Source organism: Equus asinus, chromosome 22 (genome assembly GCF_041296235.1).
Source record: "Equus asinus isolate D_3611 breed Donkey chromosome 22, EquAss-T2T_v2, whole genome shotgun sequence".
NCBI lineage: Eukaryota > Metazoa > Chordata > Mammalia > Perissodactyla > Equidae > Equus > Equus asinus.
Genome location: NC_091811.1, coordinates 24,483,505 through 24,498,323, shown reverse-complemented (window position 1 = coordinate 24,498,323; position 14,819 = coordinate 24,483,505). Strand labels below are relative to the sequence as shown.

At 40.4% G+C, this 14,819-nt stretch overlaps 1 protein-coding gene across 2 annotated transcripts in view; it reads right to left on the bottom strand.

Moving 5' to 3' along the window:
* Positions 1 to 14,819, bottom strand: part of BORCS5 (BLOC-1 related complex subunit 5) — an 84,652-nt gene that overhangs the window by 22,699 nt on the left and 47,134 nt on the right. For both annotated transcript variants that reach the window (XM_044775147.2, XM_014834202.3), the window contains exon 3: positions 4,530 to 4,687. In XM_044775147.2, coding sequence (XP_044631082.2) covers positions 4,530 to 4,687 — 158 coding nt within the window. The remainder of the gene's footprint in view (positions 1 to 4,529; positions 4,688 to 14,819) is intronic.

Below are 14,819 nucleotides of genomic sequence, written 5' to 3'. Positions count from 1 at the left end.
GATGAGATATCACAGAAAATCACTGAAATGATAAGAAATGCTGACTCCACAGCCTAGAAGCCAAGGACTAGTCATTTGCTGCCATTCAGTTCCAAATTTCTCATGATCCATGTTCCCCAGGCACCAGTTTGCTATTCACAAAGCAGAACAAACACTTAAACTGACTACAAAAATTCCACAAGTCATATACCCATGGCATGAAAGAAATGACGCAGAGTTCGAGGAAACCAGGGTGGGCTAAAAATGATCTGTCTAGCTTCTATTTACTTCTTTTACCACACTTAGGTTGAGAGTAGAGGTAAAAGGAGCCAATATTTAGGCTGCTACCAGTATCAAGAAACTTCACATGGGCCAATTCATGGCAATAAACTGGCTTTTCTCCTTTGGTCATTATTAATATGTAAACAATAACAAGAGCTAACACTATAGTGTTTACTATAGGCAGACCCACTCCTAGGTACTTTATATACAGTACCTCAATTAACCTCAATAAAACCTTTCTGAGGTGGATACTATTCTTATCCCCATATAATAGAAGAGGAAACTGAGGCTCAGAGGATTAAGTAACTTGTCCAAGGTCACAGAGCTAGTTAGAGGCAGTGCCAGGATTTGAACCCAGGCACTGAGGCTCTGGAGTTCACACACAGAACCACTATGCTAAATCGCCCACAGATACAAGCAGAAGGTATCCCCCTTAGCTGAGCCCTCAGTGAGGGACTCTCAGTGCTCACGGCTGTACTACTACTCAACGGTCACCCTCCACAAACGACGTCCCCCTTCTTCAGAGAGAACACACAAGTTCCTCGGGTGTGACTGAGCTCCACCCGGCACCCTCTTTCTATAAACTTGCCCATCTCCTGCCTGTTCTCTCCAAGCCAATGCCCCCAGGGCTCTAAATCCTACCATCTTTCGCCTCCTCAGGGACCTTACTCTAAGAATTCCCTTCTAGCCTTCACCTTTGATCTCTTCTCATCTGTCGCTTCCCCCTCACCTGTAAACATGGTCAAGGATGCCACCTGCAAAAAAACCCAAAAACCAAAAAATCCTTTGATCTTCATCCGCTTTTAATTCCATAATTTTGGCCACTATCTCACTCTGTGACCCTGGATAAATTGCTTACTTTCTCTAAAAAGCTTCAATTTCTGCATCTAAATAATGACAGCACTGGACCAGAAGGTCTCTAAGATCTTCCACCCTTCTGTGGTTCTTAACACAGAGAAGATTTCTTTGAACAAGTTTAGTTTCTTCACTGTCCCCTGAAGCCCCAAAGTTAATTTTCTTCTAAGCCTTGTCAAACTGTTTCCTTATCCAGCAAAGCTCTGCTCTTTCTCTCCATTCATTTCCCAAATCCTAGTTTTCCTTTAAGACCTATCCTACTCCAGGATATCCTGATCTTTAACTCTTACAGAACTTCAGTTATAAACCACAATTAAATACTCTCCATTGACAGTGCCTTATCTTTCATACTACTGTTCTGTGTATCTTTGTTCTCTCACCTAGACTAAGCTCTCAGTGAGCAGGAACAACATCACACTTCTCTGTAACCCCTAAAGGACCTCACACCAAGCAGGTCTGCAATAGTTGCTCAGCAATGTGGGTTGGTAGACTGAGGCATCATCCTATAGCCATTAAGGAAACTAGCGGTCCAAGTATATTACAAGACTCCCTGTTTGTGAAGGAAGACTACCTGTATCTTCTAATCCTCTCTCAATACACACGTTTGTAAAACAGAAACTTTCCATTCAAGAGCGTCATCCAAATTTAGCAACAGGAAAGCTTAGCTAACTCCTTGATTTTCTTTTATCTAAATCAGAAACAGTTATAGCCATGTTTCCTTTTATCCAAACTTCAGTGATCACAAACACTATAACTTTATGGGCCTCTGGCTGGTCCAGCTCTCCACTTCCACTTAACACATAGTCTCCATCGTTATTAAGTTCCCTTACTTTTCAACACGTATAGCATTATGTTACTTCCTCACACTTGCAGCCAAATTTCCAGGAAACATCTGGAATAATATCAGAGAGTTGGTGCTTGATCAAAACTACATCCTCTGCTTTATTCATTTGGAAGTGACTAATTTCAACCCTATGGTTTGAAGTGAGCACAGATGGATGTGTATGTTTCAGGAGTTTGCTAACACTTACCAACAGAGATGACAAGTCACCAATGACAACCCTAAAAGAGCGCTCACGTCCTCTGCCCTAAGAGAACTGCTGAGTACTGTGAACAGTCCAGTTCTCTGTTTTGCAACAATCCTGGGTCACTAACGTCTACCCAAGGTGAATCCCAAAGTTCCTCAAACAGAACTTTAAACTCAGTTTAATTGTTTTAAATGAACGCTCCACAACACTGGTTCTCAACTCTGGTTACATGTTAGAATCATCTAGAGTACTTTCATAAATACCAATGCCCAGCTTCCACCCTTCCCCACCCACCACCCTTCAAAGATTTCAATCCAACTGGCTTTTTTTTCCCCTGCTTTTTCTCCCCAAATCCTCCCAGTATGTAGTTGTATATTTTAATTGTGGGTCCTTCTAGTTGTGGCATGTGGGACGCCGCCTCAGCATGGTCTAATGAGCGGTGCCACATCCGCACCCAGGATCCGAACCAGCGAAACCCCGGGCCGCCAAAGCAGAGTGCGCAAACTCAACCACTCGGTCACGGGGCCGGCACCCTCAATCCAACTGGTTTTGAATGCGATCTACACAGCAGTATTTTCTTAAAAGCACCTCAGCTATAGTGAATGAATTGAGGTAACACTGTTAAATATTTCAGGTATGATAACTGCATTGTGGCTGTTTTTTAAAAAGTTTTTTTAAAAGACTCCTTTACTTTTAAAGATATATACTTAAGTATTTATGAATGAAATGACATACCTGAGATTTGCTGCAAAAGGGACCAGCTGGGGAGGAGGCAGGGAGTGAGCGGGGTTGGATGAAACAGGCGTGTCCACAAGTTGACACCTGTGTAGCTGGGCAACGAGGACATGAAAGTTCCCAGTATTTGTCTACTTCAGCATGTGTATAAAATTTTTCATCACAGATATTGGAGGAGAAAAATCCCAGGTGATTCTATCACACATTCCAGGCCAAGAAACAGTGCTCTGGAGTCTTGAAAATGTGGTATAATAAGGACCTTTGTCTGGTACTATCAGCTACAAGATATGTCACCCTGCTCTTTGACAACGAACTAGCCACTGGACTTTCCTGCACCACGTTTTCCTAAACCACAATATGACAGGTATGAATCAGAGGACCTTTCAAAAAGAAGATAAGAAGCATTAAAAAGTTGATTTATTCTAAAGTCTTCTCTCTGTTAATATCATAGTTAACTTCTAGCATAGGAGTCAAAAATGGTAAGGTCTTACATCCACAAAACCATTTCCCAAAGCACGTTAAAAAACACTACTTCTCTAAGATGTTAATAGATGTTACCTAAACTAAGGGTTCTGAACTCAAATAAGTTTGAAAAGTGTTGCTTTTCTTTACTAGGAGATTCCTAAGAATTTTCAATAAGACAACATCCGTTGAATTTCCAAGGGTGGTGACGAGATAAGAAAAAAGTTTGAGTTTTACATGGAACTAGTTTTGTAAAACAACTTTTGGAAAATAGTGCTCTAGACCAGTGGTTCCCCAATCCCAGGTGATGGAGAAAGGCACCAGTATCATTTGGTGAGTTTATTAAAATAATGATTCACAGATCAAGTCTAGACCGACTGGACGGAGAAAAGAACACAATACTGAAACAAACAAAAAACCCAAGTGATTCTAATGCACAGGCATGTTTGGGATTTAAAGCTCTGCAGATCATAATGTAGTAAAATAAGCTTGTAATATGTGAAAGGCCACATCAATGCCAACCAATATGAAAGGTCATGTTTAATACTCGTCCAAATCAAAGTATTTAATCCAGGAGAGAAGCATACATGCATATATTTTATGAAAGCTAAGTACTAAAATATTGGAGGTGTTAGCAAATTTAAATCTATCAATATAACTGATGACAACTTTGTAATCTCAAGGATGTACTATATCCATTACTAATTGATAATCAATTTGTAGTGATTCTCAACCCTTCTCCTGCATTTCCTCATGTCCATCTTCTTCTTTCGCCTGACTCAATAACCAGGAATTTTTTGTTAAACAACTCCAGGGGTGCCATTCATATAAGTGGTTTCTCCAAGATAGAGCTCTTGGACTTTTCTTTATATGACACTACTTCAAGGTATCAGGAACATAAACCCCTTCTTGATTGAAAACTTTGGAAAATGTATTTACTTATACCTTGGTGCTCCCAGAGCTGTGCCAAGCAGTGGTCCAGTCAATGAGATAGTTAAGTGCTTAAAAGAAGGACCTACTTACTATTATTAACAATTACTCAACATTTGTGCCATGCTCTTTAGTTTACTAAGTACTTTCACATGAATTATGATTCTTCTTTCCCCAGAAAACCCAGTACAAAAGAACCAGGAATCAGAGGGAATCCCAATAATGAGTCAGCGATGTTATTTTCCCACAATACATTACCTCTTTGATTCGTTTAACCAAAGCGTTCTGATCAAAAGCCACGGCCTCTGCACACTGGTGGAGGTGATCCTGGTACCTGAGGCAGAGCTGCAACACCTGTTGAGAATCCAGCTTCTCCAATTTGGCATTTGTGGGGGAAGTCTGGCCACTCAACAGCCCTTCAAAGCAGAAAAAAAGAACGAAATCAAATGAAACAGAAATTACTGCTATTAAACTTATGAATAAAGTAGCTTTTTCTTTTTACTGAAGACAGAGGAAAAGACAAGTTTATTCTTACATCTTTTATTATATGTTAATAACAATCATAACAATTATTATTTATGGAGCATCTATATTGTGCCAAGCACTTGGCAGAGTACTTCATGTTTATTATTTTTCAGACTCATAATTGCCCTGGAAAGTGAGGTATTATTAGCCCCATTTTACAGATGAAGAACCCAAGACACAGAGAGAATAAGTAACTTTCCTAAAGTCACACAGCTGGTAAGTGGTTTCTCCAAGATAGCGCTCCTGACCTTATGACACTACTTCAAGGTATCAGGAATATAAATCCCTTCTTGACTGAAAACGCTGGAAGATGTATTGACTTAATTCCTTTTAATAATTAAAATGGTTGTCTGAGAAACTGAGAAAAAGAAATAAAATGTATACAGAAACTGTCAGAAGATGCAAAAATGAAAACAAATTAAAAAGTGAACAGAATGTCGGCTAACATATCATAAACCTGATTCTTTACATCTTCTTCCAACATCTGTTTAGTTGTATAACTATTAAATTCCTTACATTTGCGTAGGACATATTTTCAAAGCTTTTCACACAGAATTATCTTATGTTTATTTAAGGTGTATAAAACAGGATAATTACTAGCATTTAAAGAAGAAGAAATCAATTTAAGAGGCTACCTCACTTGCTCATGGTCACACAGCAAAGTCCTGAGTAGAACTCAAGCCCACCGACTTCTGGCCAAGTGGCTTGTGCCAAAGGTTCACAAACTTTTGGGTGTTAGGACACCTTAACCCTCTCAAAAATTATGGAGGATCCCAAAGAGCTTTTGTTTATGTAGTTTATATCAATATTCACCTATTAAAAATTACAATGAGAAGGGGTCGACCCTGTGTCCTAGTAGTTAAGTTCAGTGTGCTCTGCTTTGGCAGCTCGGGTTCGTGGGTTCGGATCCAGGCACAGACTTACACCACTCGTCAGCCATACTAAGGTGGTGACTTACATACAAAATAGAGGAAGACTGGCTCAGATATTAGCTCAGGGCCAAATCTTCCTCAAGCAAAAAAAGAGGAAGACTGGCAACAGATATTAGGTCAGGGCTAATCTTCCTCAAGCAAAAAAAAGAGGAAGATTGGCAACAGATGTTAGCTCAAGGCCAATCTTCCTCAAACAAAAAAAGGGGAAGACTGGCAACATGTTGGCTCAGGGCAAACGTTCCTTACCAAAAAAAAAAAAATACAATGAGAAAATTCTTCAATATTTATTAAATCATTTTAAAGTAACAATAATAACCCCATAACATGTTAACATAAATAACATATTTTAAGGAAAATGATCATATTTTCCAAAACAAAAGTGAGAAGAGTGGCACTGGTTTACATTTTTGTAAGTCTTTTTAACGTCTGGCTTAATGGAAAACAACTGGAGACTCGTATCTGCTTCCACTTCTGTATTTAATCTGTTGCCATTTCACATCACGCGGCCTCTGGAAAACTCCACTGTACACTTGTAAACGAAGAGAGTAATTAGCAAATGTCTAAGTATTACTGTAAAAATAGTTTTGACCTCAGAGAATCCTAGCAGGGGCCTGGGGATCTCAGGGATCCCCCACCACACTGAGAACCACAGTGCTAGGCCACGCTCTGTCTCATACAGAGCCAACGATCTAACACAAGGTGCACCGAAATAAATATGACCATGGCACACGTGCTAGGCATGATCAGGGTGGGCCCACCCCATCGAAGCTCGTCTTGCAGGGGAACCCTCCCCCATTCCTGTTCCCCAGCCACCAGTGTCAAATCCTCACTGGTTCTGAGGTATTGGAGCCTAAGCCAGCGTTCTTTTCCCCTCAAACAGGCTGTAAGATGGGCTACCCAGTGGGGCTGTCCCAGAGAATCCTTGGAAATGCCAGTCAGTGCTCTCAGATCTTCATCCGGCTGACAGAGCAGACCACTGGGCTGAACCCGAGGCACTGCTCTGCTTCCTGACATTCCGCCGCCAGCACTAGGTCCCTCAGCTGTCCCCCTGCTGACCCTAACACAGGAGAGCACCACTTACTCCGGCTGAACCTGCCTCTACATAGCAGCTTTTGGGGAGGCTGGTATTTGCAGAAATGAGGACTTATTTTTCAATTGAAATTTTTATTGAGATCCTGTGTACAGGATCTTGTGTACCCCAGTTTTCCCCAAAGGTAACATCTTGCAAAATTACAATATCACAACCAGAACACTGACATTGATCAATCCACTGACCTTATTCAGATGTCCCCAATTTACTGGCACTCATTTGTGTGTGTGTGTGTGCCTGTGTATTTAATTCTATTTTTATTCAATTGTTATTTTATTTAATTTTTTCACATGTGTAGGTTCGTGTATAGACCAGCACAGTCAGATACTGAGCTAGCCCATGACCACAAGGATTTCTCACATTGCCTTTTATAACCATATCCACTTCTCTCTCGTTCTCCTTCCCATCCTTAGCTCCTGGTAACCACTAATCTGTTCACTAGCTTTAAATTTTGTCATTTCAAAAATGTTTTATAAATGGAGTAATACAATATGTAACCTTTGGAGACTGCCTTTTTTCACCCAACATAATACAATGGAGATTCATCTAAGCTGTTGCATGTATCAACAGTTCATTCTTTTTTTATTTCTGAGTAGTATTCCATGGTATGTATGTACCAGAGTTTGTCTAACCATTCACCCACTGAAGGACATTTGGGTTGTTTCCAGTTTGAGGCTATTACAAACAAAGTTGCTATGAACAGTCATGTACAGGTTTCTGTGTAAACATAAGTTTCCATTTCTCTGGGATAAATGCCCACGGGTGCAATCGCTGGGCTGCATGGTAATTGCACGTTTAGTTTTATAAGAAACTGCCAAAGAGTTTTCTAGAGTGCCGGTAATTAAGAAAATGGGGGATTTTTCAGAACACTAAAATCTCCTAACAAAATTATCCAGGGCTACCCTATCACTGACAAAGAATACAGTCCCAGGAACAGACTTGGGGAGGAAGGTACCAACAGCTTTCTGCTGTCAATCCAAAATTGAAGTGGGAAAAGTGAGGAGGCACCGTGGAAAGAGGAATGAATGATTTTGTGCCATCATTAGTGGGCCAGGATACTGCAAAGGCCATAAGGGAAAACAGTGATAAACCCAACAATATAAAAATCAAGATTCCTCATGGCAAAAAACACCATAAGTCATTAAAAAAAAAAAAAAAAAAAACCCTGGGAAATATATTTGCAACTCTTTTACAAAGGGTAATATTACTATTATATAAAGAGCTCCGAGAAACTGGCAAGTAAAAAGTGAGCAAAAGATAGACAAAGGATATGAAAAGGCATTTCGCAGAAAAGGAAGTATCAATGACTCAACTATAAGAAAAAATACACAACTTCACTCATAAGAAAAACAGAAATTAAAACTTCACTGTAAGCCATTTTTCACCTATCAAATTGGTAAAAATCACAAGTATGATAAAAATTCCAAAGGTGGAACTATGAGGAAATAGGCATTGCTGATCAGTTTGTAAGTCATTAACATCTCTGTAGATGGCAATTTGGCCTGGATGTCAAAATTGCAAATGCGTAAAGCCTTTGATGCAGCAATTTCACTACTAGAAATTTACACATATATCAGCACACATGCTAAATGATATATAATGTATATATAAGATTACTCATTGTAGCAATGATTGCAATAGTAAAAGATGAGCAAATACTTCAATGTCCATCAATAGGGAGGTTGTTACTTAAATCAAGGTACATCTATAAACAGTATTATATGACCATAGAAAAGAATGAGGAAGCTCTGCATGTATTCACACAGAAAAATCTCTGTAAGATAGTAAGTAACAGGGGCCAGCCTGTGGTCAAGCGGTTAAATTCACACACTCTGCTTTGGTAGCCCAGGGTTTCACCAGTTTGGATCCTGGGCGTGGACACGGCACCGCTCATCAGGTCACGCTGAGGCAGTGTCACACATAGCACAACCAGAAGGACCTACAACTAGAATATACAACTGTGTACTAGAGGGGCTTTGGGAAGAAGAAGAAAAAAAAGATTGGGGGCTGGCCCAGTGGCGTACCAGTTAAGTTCGCACAAACCGCTTCAGTCGCCCAGGGTTCGTCAGTTGGGATCCTGGGTGCGGACCTAGCACTGCTTATCAAGCCATGCTGTGGTAGGCGTCCCACATATAAAGTAGAGGAAGATGGGCACGGATGTTAGCTCAGGGCCAACCTCCCTCAGCAAAAAGAGGAGGATTGGCAGTGGGTGTTAGCTCAGGGCTAGTCTTCCTCAAAAAAAAAAAAAAAAAAAAGAATAAAGACTCAGTAAAGCTAAAAAAAAAAAAAAAAGACTGGCAATAGATAATAGCACAGGTGTCAATCTTTAAAAAAAATTAAACAATAAAGATATTAAGTAATAAAAGAAAGGTACACAGGATAGTGTGTAGAGAGTGTCACCACAGGGTAAAAATGGAGGGGTATATGTAAATAAAAATATATATTCCTATTTGCTTATATTTATATAAACAAACTCTGAAATGACAAGAATTAGACAGGGAACAAGGGTAGGAAGGGAGACTTTCATAGTATATTTTTAACATTTTTTTAAACATATGAATGAATTTCCCTTTCAAAATTTTTTAAATAAATAAATTCATTTTAACAAAAAAGTCGCTACAGTCCATCCCATCTGTTAGTAATGTCTTCTTGAGCAGTTCCCGCCTCTTCCCTCATCCTAAGTATCCCCAACCCAATAAGCCAAAACCAGTTCCATATCTTTCCTTCTCACTAAGGTTTATATGGCTGAATACATCTTAAAACAATATCTTCTCCAAGGCAATTAAAAGTCTCATAACAAACTGAGCTGGGAGAGGACAGGGACCATGTTTTACTTATCTTTTTACTTCCTATCTCGAGCATAAAGTATCTGGGACATAAAACGTTCTCATATTAGGTTAAGAGGATGCAGTTCTACTGCTGGAATTCCAAGGAGAGTGAGCCGAGGAAAACTCAGGAGGAAAACAGGCTTCTCGGGTCCCTAGTCTGTATTCTCCACAAACACTTAAGAGTGGGGCGTGGTCTCAGTCTGAATCTGCTCTTCCAAAGTGAACGGGGAAGATTTCCAGCCAGCGCTGGAGAAGACTACTGGGAGCTGTACTGAAGAGTGGGGAGGAGAAAAGCCACAGGGCCAGCCTGAGCTTCCAGAGGGCCGAAGCAGAGGGCCCAGACCTCAACAGTAACTCGCAAAAACCCCCTTACTCTACCCCTTAAAAAAAGAAAGGGGGGCGGATTTCAAGAAAGCTGCCAAGTCTAGAAGGCGTACTAAAGTGTTCAAATTAAGTTGCCCAACCAACTTCAAAATCAAAGAAATTACACTCTAAATCACCTTTATAAATAATCATTGTACCCTCCCCGTAATGAATCATCTAAAAACAAAGCCCAGGTACATGGGTCTTTTATCAGACTCTGCTTTTCTGGACTCACAGGAATCTCTGAAAATCTACCACAAATCTTGGTCCAGATCATAGAAGGAGCAAGACAGAAAAAAAAGAAGAGAGGCCACTTTTCCTATAGCTAAAGCTACAAAGCTATGGAAACCCAGGCCAATCCTAGAGGCAATGAACACAAAGCTTTCCTATCACTCTTGAGTCTCCGGGACTCATCTCCTCATTTTGACAACTGAACCATCCCTTTATCTTTTGATAAAAGGAGGAGAGAGAACAGAAAGCTGGGTAAATTCAGAGATGGTAAATTTTTGTCATTTTTAGGAGATGACAAACTGTCAGCCCTCAGAACGGTTTTCATTCTGAATGTACATTAAAGTTTTTTAAAAATTATAGATGTTTTCAATGAGGTGCGTACTCTCCCGTTCCCTCAATCCTCACCACTTCCTACTATCTCATGGCCAGCCAGTTTCAGTCACACACATCCCTGCCCGGCCTCTGGGGGCCTCTACTTTACACCTGTTTTAATTCTTACTTACCAACTCTAATAATAACCCAAACCCTTAGATAACAGAAAATGAACCACATATCACCTTGAAATTATTCTCTGTATAGCTATATAAATGTTCTTTATGGATACGATTTTTTCATTTTTAACTTTTTATTACATAAATTTTCAAACATATAGAAAAGTAAGAAAAAATATATACTCAAATACTCATCATGTAGACCCAACAACTACTATTTTAACATATCTACTTCATCTTTCTGTCTGTATTTTTTCTTTTCCTGAGCCCTTAAAAAATTATAGACATCATGACAGTTCACTCCTAATACTGCATTTTTCCATATATTTATGGTTAGTTTTTCATGTTAAATAAAAGTTTCTAAATTATGTCTTCCTTACTGTGCTAAGGAACAGGGCCGTTACCCTCAGTTTTCTAGTTCTTCTTTGGCTTAAAACAGTCATGCACACAAAGTAGTTGTTACTGAGTTAAATACCTGGCTTAATAGATTCCATATATTAAGGGCTGGGTTTGCAAACGGTAAATACTGGAGACATTTCCTAAGACCTTGTTGAAACCACTTTGTTTATACAGGAATGGAGAGTGGGCTCCAGGGGATGGGTGAGGACCAAAACTGACTATTACCCAGATCCGGCAACATGCCATCTGTACCTACCTCTTTGTGTAAAGTGTTGAGTGGAAAAATCATCAGGGTTAGAAATTTGGAAAATATTTTGCTGAGCAATCTTTTTCTTTCTGAAACGTCAGGTCGGAAAAAAAAGTTTCTCTAAAGTACAGTACAGAACCATACGGGTAACCTAGGCTATTACCAACTGAATTCCTTAACTTTTAGAGGCTTAGCCACTTCCCGGACTAGTCAAATGAGTATTATGAGTAGTGGGGCCCATATTTGAGAAACAGTATAACAAGCTCCATTTCCTGCTATAGAATCCAGAAAGCAGAATCTATGTAACTTTGATGGAAGTTATTGTGAAGGTACAATGAAGCAACTGATTATGAAAAAAGAAACTCCGCCCAGAAGTAATAGGGGATTTTTGACTCTGTTGGTCATGTTATTTTTCAAAGACAAAAGCACATAAGCCACGTGTATTCTTTACATAATATAAACTCTGGTTCTCAAAGGCACTCCCTCCTCTTCTCTTAAAGAAAGGGAAAAGTCTAAAAACACTTGCCCAGCGTGGACAGGATCTCATGTTGTGTGTTAGTGATCAATTCCTCTGGGGTATTTGGAAAAAGGGTGCCCTCCATGACTGGTTCCCTTAGGGACTTTTATCTCCATTTCATCATCTCCGAGAAGCACCAGTCTCACCTAGGGGGAGCCACCCAGAAAGGCTATCGTCATTGTTTTGGTTAAACAATGTGGCAGAGACTGCAAGTGCAGACAAGCCCAACATAACATGCCAACCCAGCACAATTTTTGGTATGGACAGAAACAATGCTCCCAGGATCTCCCTCCTAAGAGTTTCCAATAACTACCAGAGGCCAAGAGAGAATAACTTTCTCACTAAGGTGGTGCTATAGATTGAATGTTTCTGTCCCTCCCAAATTCGTATGTTGAAACCTAATCCCAAATGTGATGGTATGAAGAGGTAGGGCCTTTGGGAGGTGATCACATCATAAAGCTGGAGCCCTGATGAATGGGATTAGTTGCCTGATAAAAGAGACCCCAGAGGGCTCACTCGCCCCTTTCACCACGCGAGGACACAGCAAAAAGATGACTGTCTATGAAGCAGGGAGCAGGCTCTTACCAGACAGTGAATCTGCCAGCACCTTGATCTTGGACTTCCCAGCCTCCAGAACTGTGAGAAATAAATTTCTGTTGTTTGTAAGGCACCCAGTCTCTGGTATTTTGTTATAACAGCCCAAATGAACTACCACAGGGAGCCTGGGAAAAGCTGAATTCAGCCCCAGTATTTATTAGTTGTGTGAATTTGGACAGTTTACCTTTTATCTCTGAGCCTCAGTTTTCTCATATGCAAAACTGGGATAATAACCACCTCCATTTTAGGGTTTGCCTAGCGTACACTAGGGTCTGGATAAATATCTGTTCCCTTTACTCACCTTCCTTAAGACTCAGGGAGGTAAAGGGGCACTCGGGCTTTAAGGGAATTTGTGGTAGGTTTTGGAAAGCTCTTCACCCATCTAGGTTCAGGCACCCATTTTTCCCTGGGAAATGACCCTGGTTTATGGTATCAAAGAAACAAGAACAGAGGATGTCACAGCCAAAAGTACATACAACTTTTCCAAAGGTGATCAGTATCCATAAATAAGACACCTCAGTGTCTTTAAGGAATCTTGTCCACTGTTATGAACTAAACTTAGCTTTTCATAATCTCCTCCACTTTTTCCTCTCAAAGAATTCAGAAAACCATTCAACTCATCCTCCTTCAACAATCTCCAGGTTCAGAGGCTTGCTCTCTGGTTGAACTTACAGGCCAGAGAAGGGAGGTGACATGATATAACAAAAGAAGTATAAGATTTGGAGTCAGGTCAACCAGGGAATTTGAATCCAGGGATTGCTATTACTACCTGTGTGATCTAAGGTGAGTCATTTAACTTCTCTGAACTCAACCCCTTCATCTATAAATTAATTACTATCTACATTAAAGGAGTACTGTGAGAATTATATGAAGTTATGCCCAGCACAGTATCTGGCACAGAGTAGGTACTCAATTCTTGTTAATTTCCTCACTGTCCCCAAGTCCTCAACTACTAACTGTTGCCACAGTCAAATAAGCAGGGTTTCAAAATCTGGCTGTATGACTGGCCACCCCTACATACGATGAGTACTTGCCAGCACCTCCTTCTGTGTACCAGCACTGCAGGAAAAATAAAGAAGTGATCCCACTCTTCACACTGGTTACCAGAAGAAGCAGGAGTTAAATACAAGGAAGGCCAACGTGAACAGGAACTAAAATTAAAAAGTAAGATAGAACAACAAAAACACCCAAAAACCCAATTCAAAAATGGTCAAAGGACTTAACGTAGATATTTCTCCAAAGAAGCTATACAAATGTCAATTAGCACGTTAAAGATGCTCAACATCACTAATCATCAGGGAAATGCAAAACAAAACCACAATGAGATACCATTTAACCATTAGGATGCTATTATCCAAACAACAGAAAATAATGAGTGTTGGTGAGGATGTGAACAAACTGAAACCCTTGTGCATTACTGGTGAGAATGTAAAATAGTGCACCCGCTGTGGAAGACAATGTGATAGTTCCTTTAAAAACTAAACATAGAGGGGCCAGCCCCATGGCCAAGTAGTTGAGTTTGCCTGCTCCACTATGGCAGCCCAGGGTTTCGCTGGTTTGGATCCTGGGCGCGGACATGGTGCTGCTCTTCAAGCCATGCTGAGGGGGCATCCCACATAACACAACCAGAAGGACCTACAACTAGGATAGACAACTATGTACTGGGGGGCTTTGGGGAGAACAAGAAGAAGAAAAAGAAAAAGATTGGCAACAGATGTTAGCTCAGGTGCCAATCTTAAAAAAAAAAAAAAATTAAACAGAGAGAAAATTCTGGGAAAATGGCAACTAGTAAGCACCAGGAATCTGTCTTCCCACCTAGACAACAAGTGCATTGGCAGAATCTGTCTGATGTAACTATTTTGGAAGTCTGGAGTCCATTTAAGAATGCCAACTTCCAGGGGAAGGCTTGGATGGTAAATTGAGGTCAATTTGGGTCAATTTCAGCTCTTAGCACAGCAGTAGCTATCCATCCATCTCCCAACTCCTGTGCCAGGCAGCTGTGTACCTGTTCCTGGAGCAACCTACACATAGCTTGTAGGAGCCAGGGTGGGCAAAAGGGACCCTGTCCTCCAAACATCAGGGATGTATGTTCTGATCGGTGACTGGTGCTTCTCATCACAAAAGTGCAAACAAGGAGGCAGTGGCCACTGTTGTTGCACATCCTCCGTTGTTGCAATTCCCTCCCGCTCCAGCTGAAATGTCTTCCAGGGGATTTAAAAGCCCAGCACATTTTTTTCCTCTCCTTCATTTTTCTTTTTCCCCCTTTTGGAGCTAGACATTGAAAACCAGAACATTTAAAAGCAACCACATATATGGGGGAAATTAGAA